Genomic DNA, 18,739 nt, shown 5'->3' on the forward strand with positions numbered 1-18,739 from the left:
TCGCGCTCGTCTGCGTGACGACGATGTGTTCGCTCTGACAGAGCCGCTCGACGCGTTCGATTCTCTGCTCGATGCGTTCGTCGTCTTCGTCGACTCGCGCGACAGAGTTCACTGTTCCTGCCAAACTTCGCTGTAGCTCAAAGCCGACTGCTCTCCTTGCTTTGATGGCGCCTCCTTGTTTGGTTGAGCCGGACAAAGTCTTCTTTGCCCACGTGGTGGGTAACCCTCAGGTGGAGTTCGCAGTGGGATTTCTCTCAAGTTATAAGGAATCTCGTGAGGGCACAGATTATTGTCCTTTTATTAAGAATGGAAATAGGAAAGGTGGAAAAACAACAATCTTTTTCTCTGAATCAGAAATTTCTACCCCGATGGAAAAATTTAAGTTTGCTCTTATTGGAAAATTTCAGTGGGGACACCCTCCTATGGATATTATCAGAAAGAGTATTGATGATCTTAAGCTAGTAGGCAAGTGGAAAGTGAGACTCATGGATATGAGACATGTGTTGATTCAACTAACAGTGACTGAAGACTACACCAGAATTTTCTCCAAGAAATATCTTAATATCGAAGGCAAATCAATGAAGTTACTCAAGTGGTCTCCTAATTTCGCCCAATTCATGAAACTCCCACTGTACTGGTATGGTTTAGTTTACCTGGTCTCAAGCTGCATTTTTTTCACCATCAGGTTCTCTACTCTATTGGAGTCATCTTTGGGGATCCTTTGAAACTAGATTTGCCTACTTTCAACTCAACCAGACCCTCGGTGGCCAAAATACTTGTGGAAAGGGATATTACTTTATTTGATGTTACTGAAGTCTGACTGGGCACAACCCATAATGGGTATTGGCCCCCAATCGGCATTCATATTGTACCCACTGTAAGATGTTTGGTCATATTCTTGCTAAATGTCATAAATTTCATCCTAATTTGAAATCTAATGTTCAAGTGGACAAGGATGGGTCTAACCCCACTGCTGTGGACATTTTAGTTCCACCTGAGGAGGATATTATCAGACAAGAGGTGTCTGTTGCACCTGAGAACCCCCCCATGACACTGCTGTTACTGTTACTGCGAGTAATGCGATGCTGACACCTAATCAGGAGAGTCTCGCAGCTCCACTTCTTCAAGAATTATCCGGTGTAGTGGCAACTCATACTTCACATATTGTAGAACCTATTGTGAACCTATTGGTTGGTAATCCTTCTTTATTGTTCGTAATCCTTCTGCTTCAGCTCTACTCAATCAGACGAATTCTTTGGAGGAGGAATGATATGTTTACACTTCTAGGAGGAAGAAGAAGAATGGAGATTTACTAGAGCTCAGGAGTCTTATGGATGATACTTTTGTTACTACGGGTAGTGGTCAACACCTTACCAATCTGCTAGCTGAATCCCTACCGAGAACTAGAGCCAGAGGCAAGACTAGATTGGGATGACCCACACTTTTTCAGCGCCCGGGTGGTTTTTAAGTTTTTTTTATTTCTATATGTATCCATCTTTTATATTTTTTGGTGTGTGTTGTACCGTGTGGATTGGGTGTTTAGGCCCACCCATACAAACCTATCTGTATTTTTATCTTTAATATATCAGCCCTTGGGCTTTTTCATAATATATATATATATATATATATATAGATAGATAGATAAATATATATAAATGTAAGTTTAGGTGTAAGATATGTAATTTCTTGGGAATTAAGCAGTATATATGTAATTCTTCCAAAAAAAAAAGGTGCTACTCTTAACTAATGAATGCTAATTGCAGGTTGAAGGCGTTCAAGGAATAATGGCAGCTTATGCAAGTGCACTTCATAATGTATCCTTGGCTGGACCTACCCTTTTCGGACCTGTTATTAACACTGCTGCAGCATTAGCTGGCCAGTCACTGGCAAACAACTTGCAGAAGTATTTTGTCTTGCTGATAATTACGGTAATAAACAAATTACTCTCTTCATGGTTGGCGAATATCTCTAAGCTGAATGTACCCTTCACTAGGATGGGGTGATAACAGATCTTCAAGAAACTAAAGATGCATTAGTGAAAGCATCCGATCTGCCTCTTTCAATTCTTATCGTTGGAGTTGGTGGCGCTGATTTCAAAGAAATGGAGGTGCGCACTTGCATCACGGCATATTTGAATGTCTTTAAGTGCAAACATCATGAAGTAAATTCAGTTTTTTCATTCTGCATTTTTTTGTTAGGGGCATTTACATACATAACACAGCATTCGTATGTATTTATATATCTAGCATCTTAATTTTTATATTCATTTATAAACACCTTAATCTCTTCATTAACTCAATTGAAATACAAATTTTTTGTGTATATGTTTACATGTGATTTAGATATTAATATGTAAATAAATAAAAATTTTGTGTGATATATTTAAATCACTTAAGTTATTTACTTTTGAATGCTTTTCAAGATTCATACTCATCATTTTAGGATTTTTTTTTCATGTCTATGCATCGGAACCAAGTATAAGTGCTAGACTAATTTATCTTTCAGTTACTAAGTTTCTGGAACTGTTATGTAGATCTTGGATGCAGACAAAGGAGAGAGACTTGTAAGTACAACTGGACAAGTGGCAACACGAGATATTGTACAGTTCGTTCCGATGAGGGACGTTCAGAGTATGTGGATCTTTCTCATAAAGTTATAGATTCTGCATCTTAACTAATATTTACAGCATTTTTTACTTTGCCCTCTCTTGATCTTGTTGATTAGTAAACAATCACATATTGTGAGTCTAATTGCTAGTAAACTTTGCTAATGAAGGGTCAGACAAATTAAAATTGAGAGAGGACGAACCATTATTCTCCTGGAAGAAGAAGATTCTCAGTTGGGATTTTCTCTTATTATGCGGAGAATGACTATATGCTCTATGTAATATCAATTAATGCATCTAATTCCATGTCCAATGGAAGACTTCACATATTAAAAGTCACCAATATATTCTCATGCTATCTAAACCTTACAACAGTTATTTTCTTTGTATCATCCCAAGTTTAATACAATTTTGAAAATTAATTATGAAACCAAAACAAAATGAAATTTATAACCTTGATGATGTAATAACTATTAAAAAGGATGTTAAATTAGACTTCTTAAAAAACTAAAAAAAATGATGTTAAATTAGTTAGATGTGACCCTCCAGGCTAACACATGCCGATACTTTTTTTTTTATGGAAATGTTAAGCAAAAAATTTTGTAAGCATATGACCATTGAAGTAATCAGGTGACCATAGGTGCCAAAATTTATTTAACCTCTTGTACTATTGGATATTGTATATCATTTCTAACGTATAATGTTATTGCTAGAAGTAATGTTTTGACATTATTTTTTTAAATGACCCATGTATTATTAACTAATGTTTAATAATTTAATATTTGATTAGTCCAAATTTTATTGGTCAAAAGTGAGTGACTATCAAAAATTTATGGGCCGCTGGATCAAATATTGCCCAAGTAATTAGTGGCCCTCTCTATACATATTGAGTTTTAATTTTCTCTCCTTTTAAGAAAATAAATAAGTGAGAGAAACCATAATTTTCACAAAATTTCATAGAATATCATCATGAAAATTATGTTTATTTTCTATTTAAAATTTTGCATCAATCATCTTGTTCAAATATTCAGGTTTATGTGTTCATGCATATAATTTAATGTTGCATAATTATAAAGTTTTTTATGAATGTGAGAATTTTCTTACATGTGGTATTAGAGCCCAATTTTCAAAACTTGTGAAGTTTCATCAAAGATTATTTTGTGTTTTTCTTAAACAGATTGACTATAAGATTTACCCTATGGTGGTTTGCCGTTCTCATCAACTTTTCAATTATTGAAAATACTTTCATTTGTTTTTGTTATTCAATATTATATTAGTTTTACATCAAATCAAAGTACCTATTTGAGATTTTATGTAACTGCATGGATAGTTTGCACTTTTGTTATGAAAAAATGGTATTTTATTCATCATTTTGCTACAATTAAATTTTATGGCACTGAGTATCCCAGTAACTACGAGAGCACCATCTAATCAAAATAAACACAAATACTGATATTGTGTGTTTTGAATATTATTTTGATTAATTATCTGTATATGTAAAAATTTAAGAGAATGATCGTTACATTTAGATGAATTAGTATAAGAAACTTTATATACATCATAGCCATTTTCTTTTATATATTTTATTTAATTGAAATAATGAATATCGTCATTATTTAATTTGTCATATATATCAAGTATTTTTCGTTGATCACCAAAGTGGCTGAATAAAAAGTTTTCATAATTGTCAAGTTAAATAATATTTAATTACTCATAAGTATATGATGTTATTAATGAAGTTTAATGATTATTATCATTGGTAATTTGAGTTTCATTAGTTATAAAATATTTAAGGATCGCCCAAAGGTTGATTAGTTAATTTTGTTATCATGGGCATGATTTTGATTAATTAATATAACTGATTAGATATGTTTAATATATGTGAGTATACCAGACATATTTAATTGAAGCATATATAATTAACAATTATATGAATTTTAAATTTAGCATCAATGATATTTTATTATCATATATTGTAGTATCACCTGAAAAAGAACTCTAATATGCATCGAGTGATTTTTTAGAAGTCATTTCAATCTGTATTATGTATTTGAGTTTACAGTTCAACATATTCATGTATATGAGTATTCTATATTTATTTTTTTCAGTGTCTACTATTGCTCTTCATTCACAAACTTCGTCCATTATCAAGTTTAATGGGCTTAGTTTTACTGAATGGAGTGAACAAATTAAGTTCAATTTAGATATTTTGGATTTTGAAAATCTTTCCATAATGCTTGGAAAATATCCAACAAATTTAGCATCATGATTATGTGAACTACTGTAATTGATGATATTAAACCATAAATTCTAAAAATTGATAGTGCTGATGATTTTATGAAGTTTGTGCAAGATTTGTCTCCTCTAATAAGTCACTTATTGGGAGACTAATAGATATTTTGATCACTATTAAGATTGATGGTTCACTTATCATGGATGGCCATATCATTGAATGACAAATATTGCAGCAACATTAAATACCTTTGGAATAAAAGTGAAAGTTTCCTAATGCAATTTATTATAAGTTTAGTCTCTTGAATGTCCATTCCAAATAAACTATAATATTATAAAAGATAAATGGCATGTGATTGAATTGCAAAGTATGCTTATTCAAGGAGAAACAAAGACTTAAGAAATGAGGAATTCACTCAATTAATTTTATGGGTTAGTTTGAAGCTAAAATGAAATGAGGAAAAATAATGTAAAGACCAATAAGTACACTTAAAGGCTACTGTGTCATCTCTCCAAATCCAAAAAAAAATAAAATGATAATATATATTATATATGTCACAAATATAGATACTATTAGGAAGATTTCTGAGAACATAAAGCTTGGTTTGAAAATAAAGGTAAGCCTGTGCTTTTTTATGTTTTAATTCAAATTTGTCCAACTTTTATTATAATATTTGATAGATTAATTTGGTTGTACTATTTATGTTTCAAACGTGATGTAGGGATTCTTTATGACCCAAATCATAAAATGAAAAATTTTTTCTTCTTCGAAAATTGAATCAAAGCTCTAGTTGAAGCTATTAGAACGTATTGTTTGATTTTAGAAACTGGATATAATTTCGATCTTTTCCAAACTCTTTATTTACCTTCTATTTTTTAAAAAATTAATTTCATTGTTTAAACTTGATACATCTATAACATTATCTATGAGGCTTTATATATATATATATATTAAAGCTTGATATTTTGTTTGTTGAAACTCTATTAACCTTACGTCATAGTATTAGAATAAACAATGGTTAATAAATGAAAGATTTGCTTATTTGAGGCATAAATGTTTGGGATATATATAAATAAAAAAAAAATACAAATAATAGTGATAAATGATTTTTTTTATTTAGATTTTCTTGATTGTGACATTTGTGTGGATTGTATTAAGGAACAATATTAAAAAACTAGCCATTAGAACACAGCTTTTTGAAAATTATTACTGATATTTGTGAATTTTTAATGTTTCATCTTTTGGTGAAGAAAAATATTTTATTACCTTTTTTAATGATTTTTCATGAATATGCCTATTATTATATGAAAACTTTCAAACAACAGATACTTTAGATGTTCTCTCAATAGGACACAATGGAGAAAAATGATTCTAGTCGGCCTACTGGGTTAAAGTCCTGTTGTTATAGTTGTTGTAGATACTTTAGATGTATTTATTAATGAGGTTGAAAAATAATTAGATAAAAAGTGAAAATTATTACAGTCGATAGAGTTGGTGAAGTATTATAGAAGGTATGATAAATCTAGATAATACTTACCAAATAATAGTGCACGCAAGTGCACGTGCTGTACATGTAATATAAGAGTGAATGGAGTATTGTTCTCAGGAAAATCACAATTGAAATTAATTATAAATTAGATACTAATTTTATTACCTTAATTTTTATTAAACAATTCAAATGATGAAGAACGTTAACTAAATTTTGATTAAATCAAACCTAATAATGGGATTGATAACACCCTGAATTTGTGAATGACTTGTACTATATTTCTGCAATTCTTTAATTTAAAAATTGTACATTGTAAATCAAGAACTATTTTATTTTCTAATATCTTGCTATAATTAGAAAACTTAATTGATATTTTCTCAATTCATATAATTTTTTATAATTCATTATATGCCTATATGAATTGAGAAAATCAATTGTTTTAATATTTGTTCTCTAATGATTTCGTACCCTTGAATATGTATATTTCTATCTTATAAAAAACCCGTCAAATTATTACTAATTCTTCTATAATTGTTTCAATTTCAATTTATGACACTAATTTTGAGATAAACTTGTGGCCACTAGATAAACTCAATGAAGTTTGAAGCAATTTAAATAGTTTCTTACATGCAATTCAGGCAAACCAAAGATTTCACATAAGAAGTATGCTTGTAATCACAATTCTAGATTTTTTAAATAAATTAACTCTGATTTTGAACAGAAGAACGAATAAAGTAGGATTTATTACTTCAAAAATTATAAATTGACTACAATATTTGAAAGATAGATTCACATATTGATTATAAATTTTATCCTTGAACTATCTTCTCGTGCTCTCAGTTGCTCTCCTTATTTCTCATTCTTACACACTCTAAGTGGACTATCCTCACTACACACACTCAATAATTCCCCTTTGCTCACAGCAAAGTTTCCTCTCTACAATCAGCCTAGGATCCCGCCTATGTAATTAACATAACTTCTTAACTCCCTCAACTGGCTCTAAAACTACTTCAACATTGAATCTATCGGGTTGTCGCATCGCAATGTTAATATGACAGAGCCGAGGCACTGCACGCTTTGATTTTTGGCTTACTTTCACATGTTATATGTCATGGCGTTAAACTTCTATGCCAAGGACTAAGCTTTTTGTTTTTTGTTTTTTTGTTTTTGGGCTAATTTTTTGTCCTAGCTCTCAAGAGCTCCAACATGAGGTGCTAATGTGCCAAGTTCTCTGTCTTGTATATATTTTCTTTTCATCTTCTAGTATTGCGGAACCATGAATCAACACTTCGACGATGGGATCTTGGATTCCTGAATTGAGGCACTACAAATCTAGCTCCTAGGCTCTAAGCTTTATTTTTTTGCATCTTTATTTATTTTGACTAGCATCATGTCACTTCTAAGCACAACCCTTAAGTGCTATTTTATCTTTGTTGAATTTTCATAAACTCTATTAATGTGACAAATATTTGTAGTGATAATAAACCGCAAAATAATATTATTTTCAAGAAAAATTATTATTTATTTTTAAATTATTTAATTCACTCAACTCACTCAATAGATATGTTCTGGCCTATTTGCTAAATTCCTAAGACCATGACATGTTCAATACATAATGTGAGTCACACCTGAACAAAATGGTGTTGTAGAAAGACAACACTTTAATGGATATGGTTAGAAGTATATTGAGTTATTCTTCTTTAAATTTATTATTATTGATGAATGCTTTAAAAACCGCTATGTATTTATTAAATACAGTTTTCAATAAGGTAGCTCTAAAGATTCATTTTGAACTATGGACAGAAAGAAAACTATATTTGGGGTTATTCAATAAAAGCAAGATTTTATAATCCACATGAAAAAAAAATTGAATCTATAACGACTTGTATATTTTTTATTAGTTATTCAAAAAATTAAAGGGATTAATATGTTCTCTTGTTCTAGCTATAGTACAAAAATTATTGAAACTGAAAATACTAGGTTCATTAAAAATGACGAAATCGGTTGTAGTGTAGAACGTCATCATGTGAAAATTTAAGTAATTAGTCTGAAAATTCTTTTGTTCGTTACTTCCAAATTTATTTCTACTTGTGTTGAATAGTTTGAAATTTACAAGAAGAATAATGAACTATCAAACATCTCTTAATGAAGTTATCACCAATGATTTGTGACTGATGAATCACGAGTAAAATTAAAATGTTCTCAACGAACAATAAAATATGTTATCTCAAATGATTAAGTGGTTTATCTAGAAGTGTCAGAATTTGACTTTAGAAATTGCAAATATCCGGTTTCATTTTCACAAGCCATTGAATGTATTAATTCTATTAAGTGGTTGGTTGTTATGAATGAAGAGTTGAATCAATGCATCACAATAAAATTTAGGATCTTATTGAATTATCTGAAGGTTCGAATAAAGTTGAATGCGATTCTTTAAGACCAAACATGACTGAAATGGCAATATCATACAATTTACTCAGAAGGATGGTGTTGAATATTAAGATGCTTTTTCCCTTATTGGAAAATGACTCATTAAAATTTTTTAAGGTATTTGTAGTTCATTATGACTTAGATTACATCAAGTGGATATTGATACTATCTTTCTAATTGGAGATTTGATCCATAGTGTATTGAAGCACACACATTAATCACGCAAGTATACATATTGATTAAGTAGTACTCAGATTATGAGTTTATGTATTGATCTCATGTGAAACAAGTCAATTTTCAAACATGTCAAAATATTAGTCTATACTAATCCTATGTTTACTTCAAAATGATGAAAATTTTTGAGGTTTTTGAAAGTGTTTAAAATTCAAATTTAAAAAAAAAAATAATGATGTTAAGTGAGATAAATTTTTACTAGGTTTGAAATGACTCCCTTGAATTTGTTCAATGAATTCTAGATTCAACAAAATTTTCTACTATAGTTGTCAAATATCACTTCTTATTATTTTCCATGATATAACAAAAATTGGAATCTCATATTATAGTTAAGTTTCTCTAACATGCAAGAATTCCCATGCATCCACTTTCCTCTTTTACTTTGTAAGAATCTTCTTATAATATTCTTATTCCACTAAACTCTTGTGTTTTAACCTAATCGTGGTGCTAGCCTTCTTCCGACAGTCTTTGATTATAAGTAGTTTCAATTATATAATTGACAAGTTTGAATGTAAATTAAGTTTGTAAGGTTAAAATAACAATTTGAAATCACATAAAAGTTTTAAATCTATAACGTGGTTTCCTCTAGTGTTCAAAGAATTTCAACCCTGAAAGTGTTTTAAGTGTTATGCGTGATTTTGAAAGAAAACACGTTTTGCATTAAAAGAAATCAAACTAGATACAAAGTAAAGGAATAAAAATTTGGTATCACTTATTTCCAAGCCTTGATCACCACCCAAAATCTAAATCTTTTCCTCTGTTAATTACAATTTTCTCTTACACTCACGCATAATGAAATGAAAAATACTCAAACACTGCAACAAGTGATCTCCCAAACTTGTCCTCTAAGTTTCTTCTTCTCTTCCTTAGAGACTTCTCGCGAGTGTAAATGATGTGGGGGATAGTGAGAGATCATTCTCCGCTTCCTTTTTTATGTTAATTGGATGCCCCGTCTTAAATTTGGTAAGGAGCTTCGGCTAGGTGACACCAGGGCTTTGGCTATGGGCACGACATCGCTGGGAACAAGCGCTGCGTTTTGTGATATGATTCGTCAAATTAGGACATCATGTGTGACAATGCTGGCCTCTGGGATGCGGCGACGCCGACCCTAGGCTCGACAACGCTTGCCTTTTGGAATTGAGGGGCCTTGCTCTCTATCTTTTATCTTTTAGTGTTGAGGCACTTGGCTCCGAGCTCAGAATGCCATCTATGAATTTTCACACGTATAGGCCTTGCTCCATGTGTTGGGGCACTAGTCATTGACGTCGGGCCGCTTGCTTGCTGATTTAGCTTATTTTATGCTCCATGTCTTGAATTTTTCTTGTATACTGGAAATAACTCTATATATACCCCAAAAAAACATAAAAATCATACATAAATGGTATGAAAGAAATACATGAATATATCAATAAATTTTATATGAATTAAATTTCTCCAAACTTAAATGTTACTTGCCCTAAAGTAATTCGATGCCTAAAATTAGACTTTTTAAAATTCGTAGTAGATTTTGCCTTTGGATTACATTGTTCTTTAACAATAAAGTCAATAGATAAATCACAGTACACAAATAACATTTTAGGATTGAATTATTATTATTACCTATCCCTACATATATTAATATTCTTTAACATAATTGTCCTTGAAAATCACTATGTAAATATGACAAAAATAATTTTAATTTTAATAAACATATAATTCAATTGTACTCATTAATCAAATAATTTTAATTAGCTATTCTATTTTTAAATATATTAATCCAGTTTTCTATTAAGGAAGATTTTGATTCTTTAATTTTTATAAATGATTATTGATATCAAATTTAGATTTATAATTTAACCTTAAGTTTCTCCTCAAAGGCTCATAAGTTTTTGTCCTAAAATCTTTAACATTTTCTTTCATGTTTTTTTCCTTTTGATTTTCATTTCTTTTTGCTTTCTTTTACAATGGATTATTATATCTAGTTAAACTCTTTTCTTTTAATAATTTTGAAAACTAATTCTTTTCTAAATCAAATTGCTCAATCACGTCCTAATTTTATTCAAAATAGAATAGTTCAAAAGATTCTAATTTTAAATAAATTATTTAAATTAATAGTTATTAAATTTTATATATTTGATGAATTAATTTTTTTATGTAGTTAATTAGTCTAAGTGTTTAAGAATCATGATATAAAAGACATATTAATTATAGCAAGATGTTTTTTATTAGGGGATTAATATTTAATTCAACTCTTAATGATTATTTGTGCACTTTTAGTTTTTATTTTTTACATATTATTAAATTACAATGAATTCTAGTTAACAAGTAACCATATTATGACGAATAAGTAATAACAAAAAATAAAACTCATCAAACAATCACATGAAAAAGTAAAGTCACCTAACATGATAACTGCTGGGAAATAAATAACACATCATAATAGAGAAATACTAACATGAAAAGAAATCACATAACATTGATAACAATAGATACTAGATAACGAATCTCATCACTACATTGTAACAATCACATTTGAGTCCAATTGAAAAGAAATAACATAAACATGAATAAAATCCACATCACAAAGCAGTAACAAGTACATCTGAGTGTAATCAAAGAAAATAAACAAATACGAACACACATTTAACAATAAAATAAATAAACACACTAGCAAATACTACAAGATAACACTTGTGTTGCCTTCTAAGAAGCGTTTAGTTTATTATCATTAGCTTGACCAAAACATACGTACATCATTAAATAAAATAAACATACAAACACATCACAAGATAACGTTTGGATTGTCTCCCAAATATCGTTTAGTTTTGTCCCCAACCTGACAATGTTAAATCATGCCTAAGGTTTTTGTCCAGATCAAATTATTTTTTCAATAGTTCTTAATCAATCTCTCAATAATTTTGTTTTCGTGGAGAATCTCTTAAGTCATCATACTGCAATCCCAAATTTGAATCTTTTTTATTATTTAATTTCTTCTCTAAACTCTTACTCAGTATTTCTTACAATTTATCAATCTCAATTCAACAACAATCTTTAGGAGGATATGTAGAGTTGAATTGAATTATAAATCTAAAAGTAATTTTTTGATTTGTGCTCTTATAGTTAACCCTTCTTTTTATAAATTAATATTTGTTGTTTTAACAAGAAATAGTTTTCCACAAGTAATTGGAATTTAAACATCTTTTTCTATATTCAAAATAATAAAACCAGCGGTAAAGATGAATTTATCTGTCTTCACTATGATTTAATCAATAACCTCTCTAAGATATGTCAATGAGCGGGGAGCTAACTGAAGGGCCACAGTAGTCTCCTTTATTTCTCAATTATTGAAAAAAAATATATTAAATTATACTAGCTCCTAAGTCACATAATATATTTTCTTTTAATTGGTCTTCTATAGTATAAAAATTGGTAGAACTACACGAATATTTTAATTTTTGTGGGAGTTTTTTTTGAATTATACTGTTACACTCTTCAGTTAATGTCATAGTTACAAAATCTGGGAATCTATATTTTTTAATTAAAAATTCTTTTATAAATTTCATGTAACCTGAAATTTGTTCAGGAGTTTCTACAAATAGAACGTTAATAGTGAGCTTCTAGAATTATCTAGGGATTGAGCAATTTGTTGATCTAATTTTTATTTTTATAATATTTTGGAGAAAAGTGATTGTCTTTTCATAATTTTTTAATAGTTAGGTCTTCTTTCTCAACAATTTTTCAGTATCATGTTCTTTTAATCTAGTTATCTCAATGTTCACCTCTTCTAACTATCCACTCTTAAATTTTGCGGTTTTGCATTGTTCTGCACCTTGGTTTTTAGGAGTCATTTCAGTGTTGTTTGCTAGCGTCTCTTGAGATATATGACTCACTGAGTTAGCTAAATTCGCTAATTATTTTATAATATTTCTAATGACTACAACATGACTCTGTATCTTATTTTTCATTTGCAACACTACTTCTAATGATAATTTCTTTTTGTTAAATTGATTATTTGAAGTGAATCCATGTGGATAAGTCGATCTCAGGTTAAGATTATTTTTCTTATTATTCCAGTTGCCTAAAGAGTTCTGTTGGTTACTACCTCATTGTTGATTTTTTACATTTTGGTTATTGTTTCAAATAAAATTTTGGTGAATCCTCCTACTAGGATTATAGGTGTTTGAATATGTGTTATTAGATCTATTATTTATAGCATTCAATGACTTCAGAATTGCAACACTAGGATCCAATAATTTTCCATAAACATTCTCCTCGATTGCTAGTGATTCTGGTGCAAAATTCAAGCCTAATTTATCTAACTTCAAATTATCTAACTTCTTAGATGTTGTTGTTACCTGCGAAGTTAGAATGGATAACACATCTTGCGCATGTATATTGACCTCTTTTTAGGTTTGACTCTCTCTGAAGGCCATTGAAAATTATTAATGATCATTTACTCAATAAATGTATAAGCCTCCTAAAATAGTTTTGACATTAACGACCCTCCTCCTACAGCATTTAACCTCCACAATTCCACTAACCCGTCGTAAACGTTTGTAAAATTAGTCAATCAGGTAGTACATGATTTAGATATTTCCTAAGAAGTTCCTTACATCTCTCTCAAATTTCATATATTGACTCATTATCCATCTGGGTTAAATAGACAATATTATTTCTAAGCTCAACATTTTTAGATTGTGAGAAATATTTTACTAGAAATTTTTATGTTAAGTCATTCAAGTGGTGATAGACTCTGTTGCTAAGACGTCAAGCCACATCTTAGAATTATGTCTAAGGGAAAATGAAAACAATATATGTTTAACTACATTGTTTGAGATACCATTATATCTAAATGACGCACATTATTTTAAGAAACTGGCTAAATGTAAATATGGGTCTTCTATTGGCGAACCTTCAAATTGATTATTTTGGATCATCTGAATAATAACAGGGTTCAGTTTAAAGGTATTGGTTTCAATGTTATTGTTATTAATAATAAGATGAATTTCATATATTGATAGATTAATAAAATCACTAAGTGGTCTAGGCTGGTCATTTTCTTCACGGTATTTTGCCATTGCTCTGAAAGGTTTTCTGAATTTTGTAAGTTTTCAATGTTTTTTTAGCACTTTTTTCCATTTCAAGGTTAAACGATACTAGTTTAGCAAGTTTAGTTCTACGTATATAACCTGGGACTAATTAGTGAGCTTAAACTAACAAGTTATGAAAATTTACAAAACAAAAGTATAAAAAATCACAATTAAACAAATAAGTGCAAAAAGAACTAAAACACAATTCAAAATATTCTCGGGCTTTTTTAATTTTAATTAGCAATACACGGAAATATAAACACACAAAAAATGCAAAACAAAGGTGAAGGCACTATTGTTTTCAAATCTAAACCTCAAGATTTCAATGAATATTCTTCTAATTTGAAACATTAACGTCATTTACCAACAACAAAGCCAAAAACTTGATTCATGGTGCGATAAAGCACATACATTAATTATACAAGTATACATATTGATTAAGTAGTATTCAGATTATGAGTTTGTGTATTGATAGAACAAGCAACGAACCAATTCTCAAATAAGTTGAAATACTAGTTTACTAATCCTAGGTTTAGTTCACAATGATGAAAGTTTTTGAGGTTTTTGAAAGTGTCTAAAATCTTAATTTCAAAAGAATAGATTAATGCTAAGTAAGATAAGTTTTGTACCAGGTTTGAAATGACTTCCTTGAATTGGTTCAATAAATCCTAAATTCCTCCAAGTGATTTTTCTACTATGGTTGTCAAACGGGACCTACATGGATTTATCTAGTTTTCAAAGAATTTCAACCCAAGAGAGTGAAAGAGTCCAAATGCTATGCATGATTTTGAAAGAAAATAGATTTTGCATTAAAAAAAAATCAAACCAAGATACAAAATAATTGAATAAAAACTATTTGTTGATGTATCCCTTGTCTCAAGTCTTGTTCACCACCCAATATTTCTTCCTCGATTAATTAAAATGTGCTCTTACGCTCACCAAATTAAAAGAAAAATACTCTCACACTACAACAAGTGATCTACCGAATTCATCCTTCAAGTTTCTTTTCCTCTTCCATAGAGACTCCTCCCGGGTGTAAATGATGCGAAAGATAGCGATGGATCAGTCCTTGCCTCTTTTTTATGTCATTCAAATCAGTCCCAACCGTCACCAGAATGCGGAAATTGTCTAAATTCGTTAAGGACCGTTGGCTAGGCGTCGTCGAGGGTACTGGTTATGGGTGCAACAGTGTTGAGATCGAGTGATGCGTTTCGTGATCTGATTTGTCAAATTAGGGCACATGTGCCGTGGTGCTAGCACCTAGGGCGCGACAACTTTATGTGTGTGTGTGTTAGTGAAAACAAGTTTTTATTTTTTTTTTTATTTTGTATGTCAATGATATTTTACTTACAACTAATAATTTTGGTTAATTATACGAGACTCAGAAATTTCCTTCGAAGAACTTTGAAATGAAAGATATGGGTGAGACATTATATGTGATAGGGATTGAAATATTTTATGATAGATCACAACGATGTTAGGGTTGTCTCAAAAGACATTAAAAACATTTTAGTGAGATTTAAGATGAAAAAATTCTTTAATAGAATTGTTCCAATTCAAAAATGAGATAAATTAAGCCCTATGTTATTTCCAAAGAATGAATTAAAACACAAACAAGTAGAAGAAATTTTTTATGCATTATTGCCTTATGCTGGGAGCTTGATGTATGCTTAAATTTGTATCCGGCCAAACATTAATTTTATTGTTGGTATGCTTAGACATGCAAGTAATTCAGAAATTAATCATTGGACAGCTGCGAAGAAGTTTCAAGTTATTTACAATGAAAAAAAATACATGCTTACTTATAGGAGATCTAATTTTCTTGTGCTGATAAGATATTAAGATTTAAATTCTATTAGGTGAATTGCTATTAGAAAATTCATATTCGGCTATTTGTTCCATTTATAGCTGGACGGGCATTTTCTTTGAAGATTGTGAAGTGGCACGTCATTAATGCATACACTATGAAAACAATTTATGGCATGCTTTGAGGCCACTATTTATGAACTATGACCGAGAAATTTTATTTCATGAATTAGAGTAGTCGATGGTATTGTCAAGCCATTTAAAATTTATTATGATAATGTTACATTCGTTTTTTTTAAGAATGATAAATATTCAAAGGGCGATAAACATTTGAAATTGAAATTCTTCGTTGTCATTGAAAAAAATTAGAAACAAAGAATGTCATTTGAGCATTTTAGGCCCAATTTATAGTTGCGGATTTGGTAACCAATGATTGTCAAGAAAGACATTTAATGAATATTTCAGAAGAATGAGCATCACTAAAAATTTTTATGGATTTTATTTTTTATTTTATAGTCTTCATATATTTAATTCTCTGAGCTCTTTTAGTATTTTTTATGATATATTGATGCATCCTTTTTTATCAATGTTAACGGAATTTATCTTTAACAGAGATAATATAGTTAGAACATTATAATTATATCTCATTATAGATTATGTTAGGTATGAAAATAACATTGTGATACATAGAAGGGAGTGTCGCATAAATGATTATACCATCATGATACCAATTAGTTTTTGCTTAGTGAACTTATGATTTGATCAAACTATTGAAATATTTGTTTCGTCACATTATGTTTATTATTATTAAATTATTAAGTTGAATAATATCACATGGGTCAAATGGGAGAATGTTAGAAATAATGCATAAGTTATTAATTATAACTTTATAAAATTATTACTAATAATAATGTTATAAAGTTATAAAAAATGTTTTAACATTACTTTTTTAATGGCCCATGTATTATTTATTAATATTTTATTATTCATAATTGATGACGAGTCCATGTTTTATTGGTCAAATATTGAGTTGTTTTCTCAAATGTTTATGTGCTGTTCAATCAAATAACAACCAGGTTATTAGCGGTCCTCTCTCTACTCATTAAGAATTGTCTTTATTAAGAAAATTAACAAGCGAAAAGAATTGGGATAAGTTTTTCACAAAGGCTCACAAAAGATCATCATAAATCAATACACATTTTCTCCCGTTTAAAGTTTTGGGTTTTGTGTTTATGCAAATAATTTGAAGTTGCATAATCATAAATTTTTTCATGAATACAAAAATTTTCTTATAATATATTGTCTTCTTTAGGTGAATTGGTGCTCTCTTGTCCCACTCATAACTATTAGTCTTACTATTATTATTACTATTTTTAAATGTCATTGCGAAATTTGTGTCTTAAATATGTGATCCGGTTGAACAACTGGCCACATGTCCTTTAACCACTGTCAATGTTTTCATTCATGCCTTTATTTCTAATATTACTGGGTAACATATTTCAGTTTTCTTACTCCCCATGACTTTATTTGCAGCTGGTGAATTGTCAGTTGTACATGCTCTCCTTGCTGAACTACCTGGACAGTTTATGGCCTTTATGCAGTCCAGAGATATTAAACCATTGCACTGATATAACTCAATTTTTTTCCTTTTTCGTTTTAATAATTACTTCTATTTTCTTCCTCCATTCATCAAGATACAAAAACTGCCGTAGTTTATGGTTGGGCAGATGCAGTAGCCTAGTTTTATTGCAAAGGAATGTTTGTGCCTGTGGAATGCTTTTGTTAAACATTTACCCATTAAATGTGAATAGTTCAGCTTGTTTTTGTTTTCCATGCAATATGTAACTAGATTTGTGTGGTTTGCTGGTTTATGGATTTGATTTTGAACAATCAATTTTGCTTTAAGGGCAGAGGTTAATGAGAGGAGTGGTATTAGTATTCAAATGCTATATCCAGGATTTGCTTTAAAATCATTCTGATATTTTCAAAAATTTAGAAGTATTTGAAGATTAGTTTCATTTTTTTATTTTTCGGCATTTTTTTTTTCTTAGAGAATTAAAGATTATTTTTAGGGCTTAGCCAAATTTTAATTTTTTGGTGAATTCTGGTTTGCGTACTTTCTATGTACCATAGAGCTGGCGAATGATTCACTGTGAATCCCAATAGATCATGAGGACCCTTATACAAATTTGTCAGGCTACCAGGAGACCGGCAATGAGTGTTTTGTACTCAGCTTCATTTCCTAACTAATTTTTTTTTTAATTTAAATTCATCTTGTTTCTATACATAAAAAGATTGAATGAGAATTTTTTTACTTGTTCATGTTCTTTAATTTGCAGGATTAATTTGAAATTCCCATTTTGGATAAAGCTTCTCTATGTCATTCACATATTTCAAGACAATTTGAAGGTAACACTTTGGGAAACCCCAGATTGAGAAAAGCCTTTAATTGACATAAAGGAAAATCCTCATTAGGAACTCATAAGGCAGTCGTCAAAACAAATTAAAAGCCTGACCTCTTTATCCTCCTGCATCTTGTTTGAAGCTAAGTAATATTAGGAAAAAGTATTTCTTAGGATGTTTGTTCAAATATCATCTTAGGTTATCATGCCTTTTGAATTTTGGTTGCATATATTAACTGTCATTCTAAACGAGATATCGCAGTCATTAGAATCATCACCAATCACATGGATATCATAAATCATCTACAAATTATATCAATATTCAATATTGGTGCTTATGTTCATCATTAATATTACTATGATGTTATAATGGTTTAGATTCAAAAGGATATTACATTATTTAGGAGCCTGAATATAAGAACATGTTAGAACTACTGTTGAGATTGACACATCTTGTTATTAATATTGGAT

At 29.9% G+C, this 18,739-nt stretch overlaps 1 protein-coding gene across 2 annotated transcripts in view; it reads left to right on the forward strand.

The window, feature by feature from the left end:
- Positions 1-17,699, forward strand: part of LOC110032188 (protein BONZAI 1-like) — a 35,603-nt gene extending 17,904 nt beyond the window's left edge. The window contains exons 13-16 of one of the 2 annotated variants that reach the window (XM_020735730.1): positions 1,764-1,928; positions 1,994-2,107; positions 2,534-2,630; positions 17,400-17,699. In XM_020735730.1, coding sequence (XP_020591389.1) covers positions 1,764-1,928; positions 1,994-2,107; positions 2,534-2,630; positions 17,400-17,494 — 471 coding nt within the window. In that variant the 3' untranslated portion in view covers positions 17,495-17,699. Of the gene's footprint in view, positions 1-1,763; positions 1,929-1,993; positions 2,108-2,533; positions 2,631-17,399 lie in introns of those variants that run through there. The other variant, XR_002294826.1, reaches the window with a different exon arrangement.
- Positions 17,700-18,739: the final 1,040 nt, after the last annotated feature.

The sequence above is a fragment of the Phalaenopsis equestris genome, unplaced genomic scaffold (assembly GCF_001263595.1).
Source record: "Phalaenopsis equestris unplaced genomic scaffold, ASM126359v1 Scaffold000884, whole genome shotgun sequence".
NCBI lineage: Eukaryota > Viridiplantae > Streptophyta > Magnoliopsida > Asparagales > Orchidaceae > Phalaenopsis > Phalaenopsis equestris.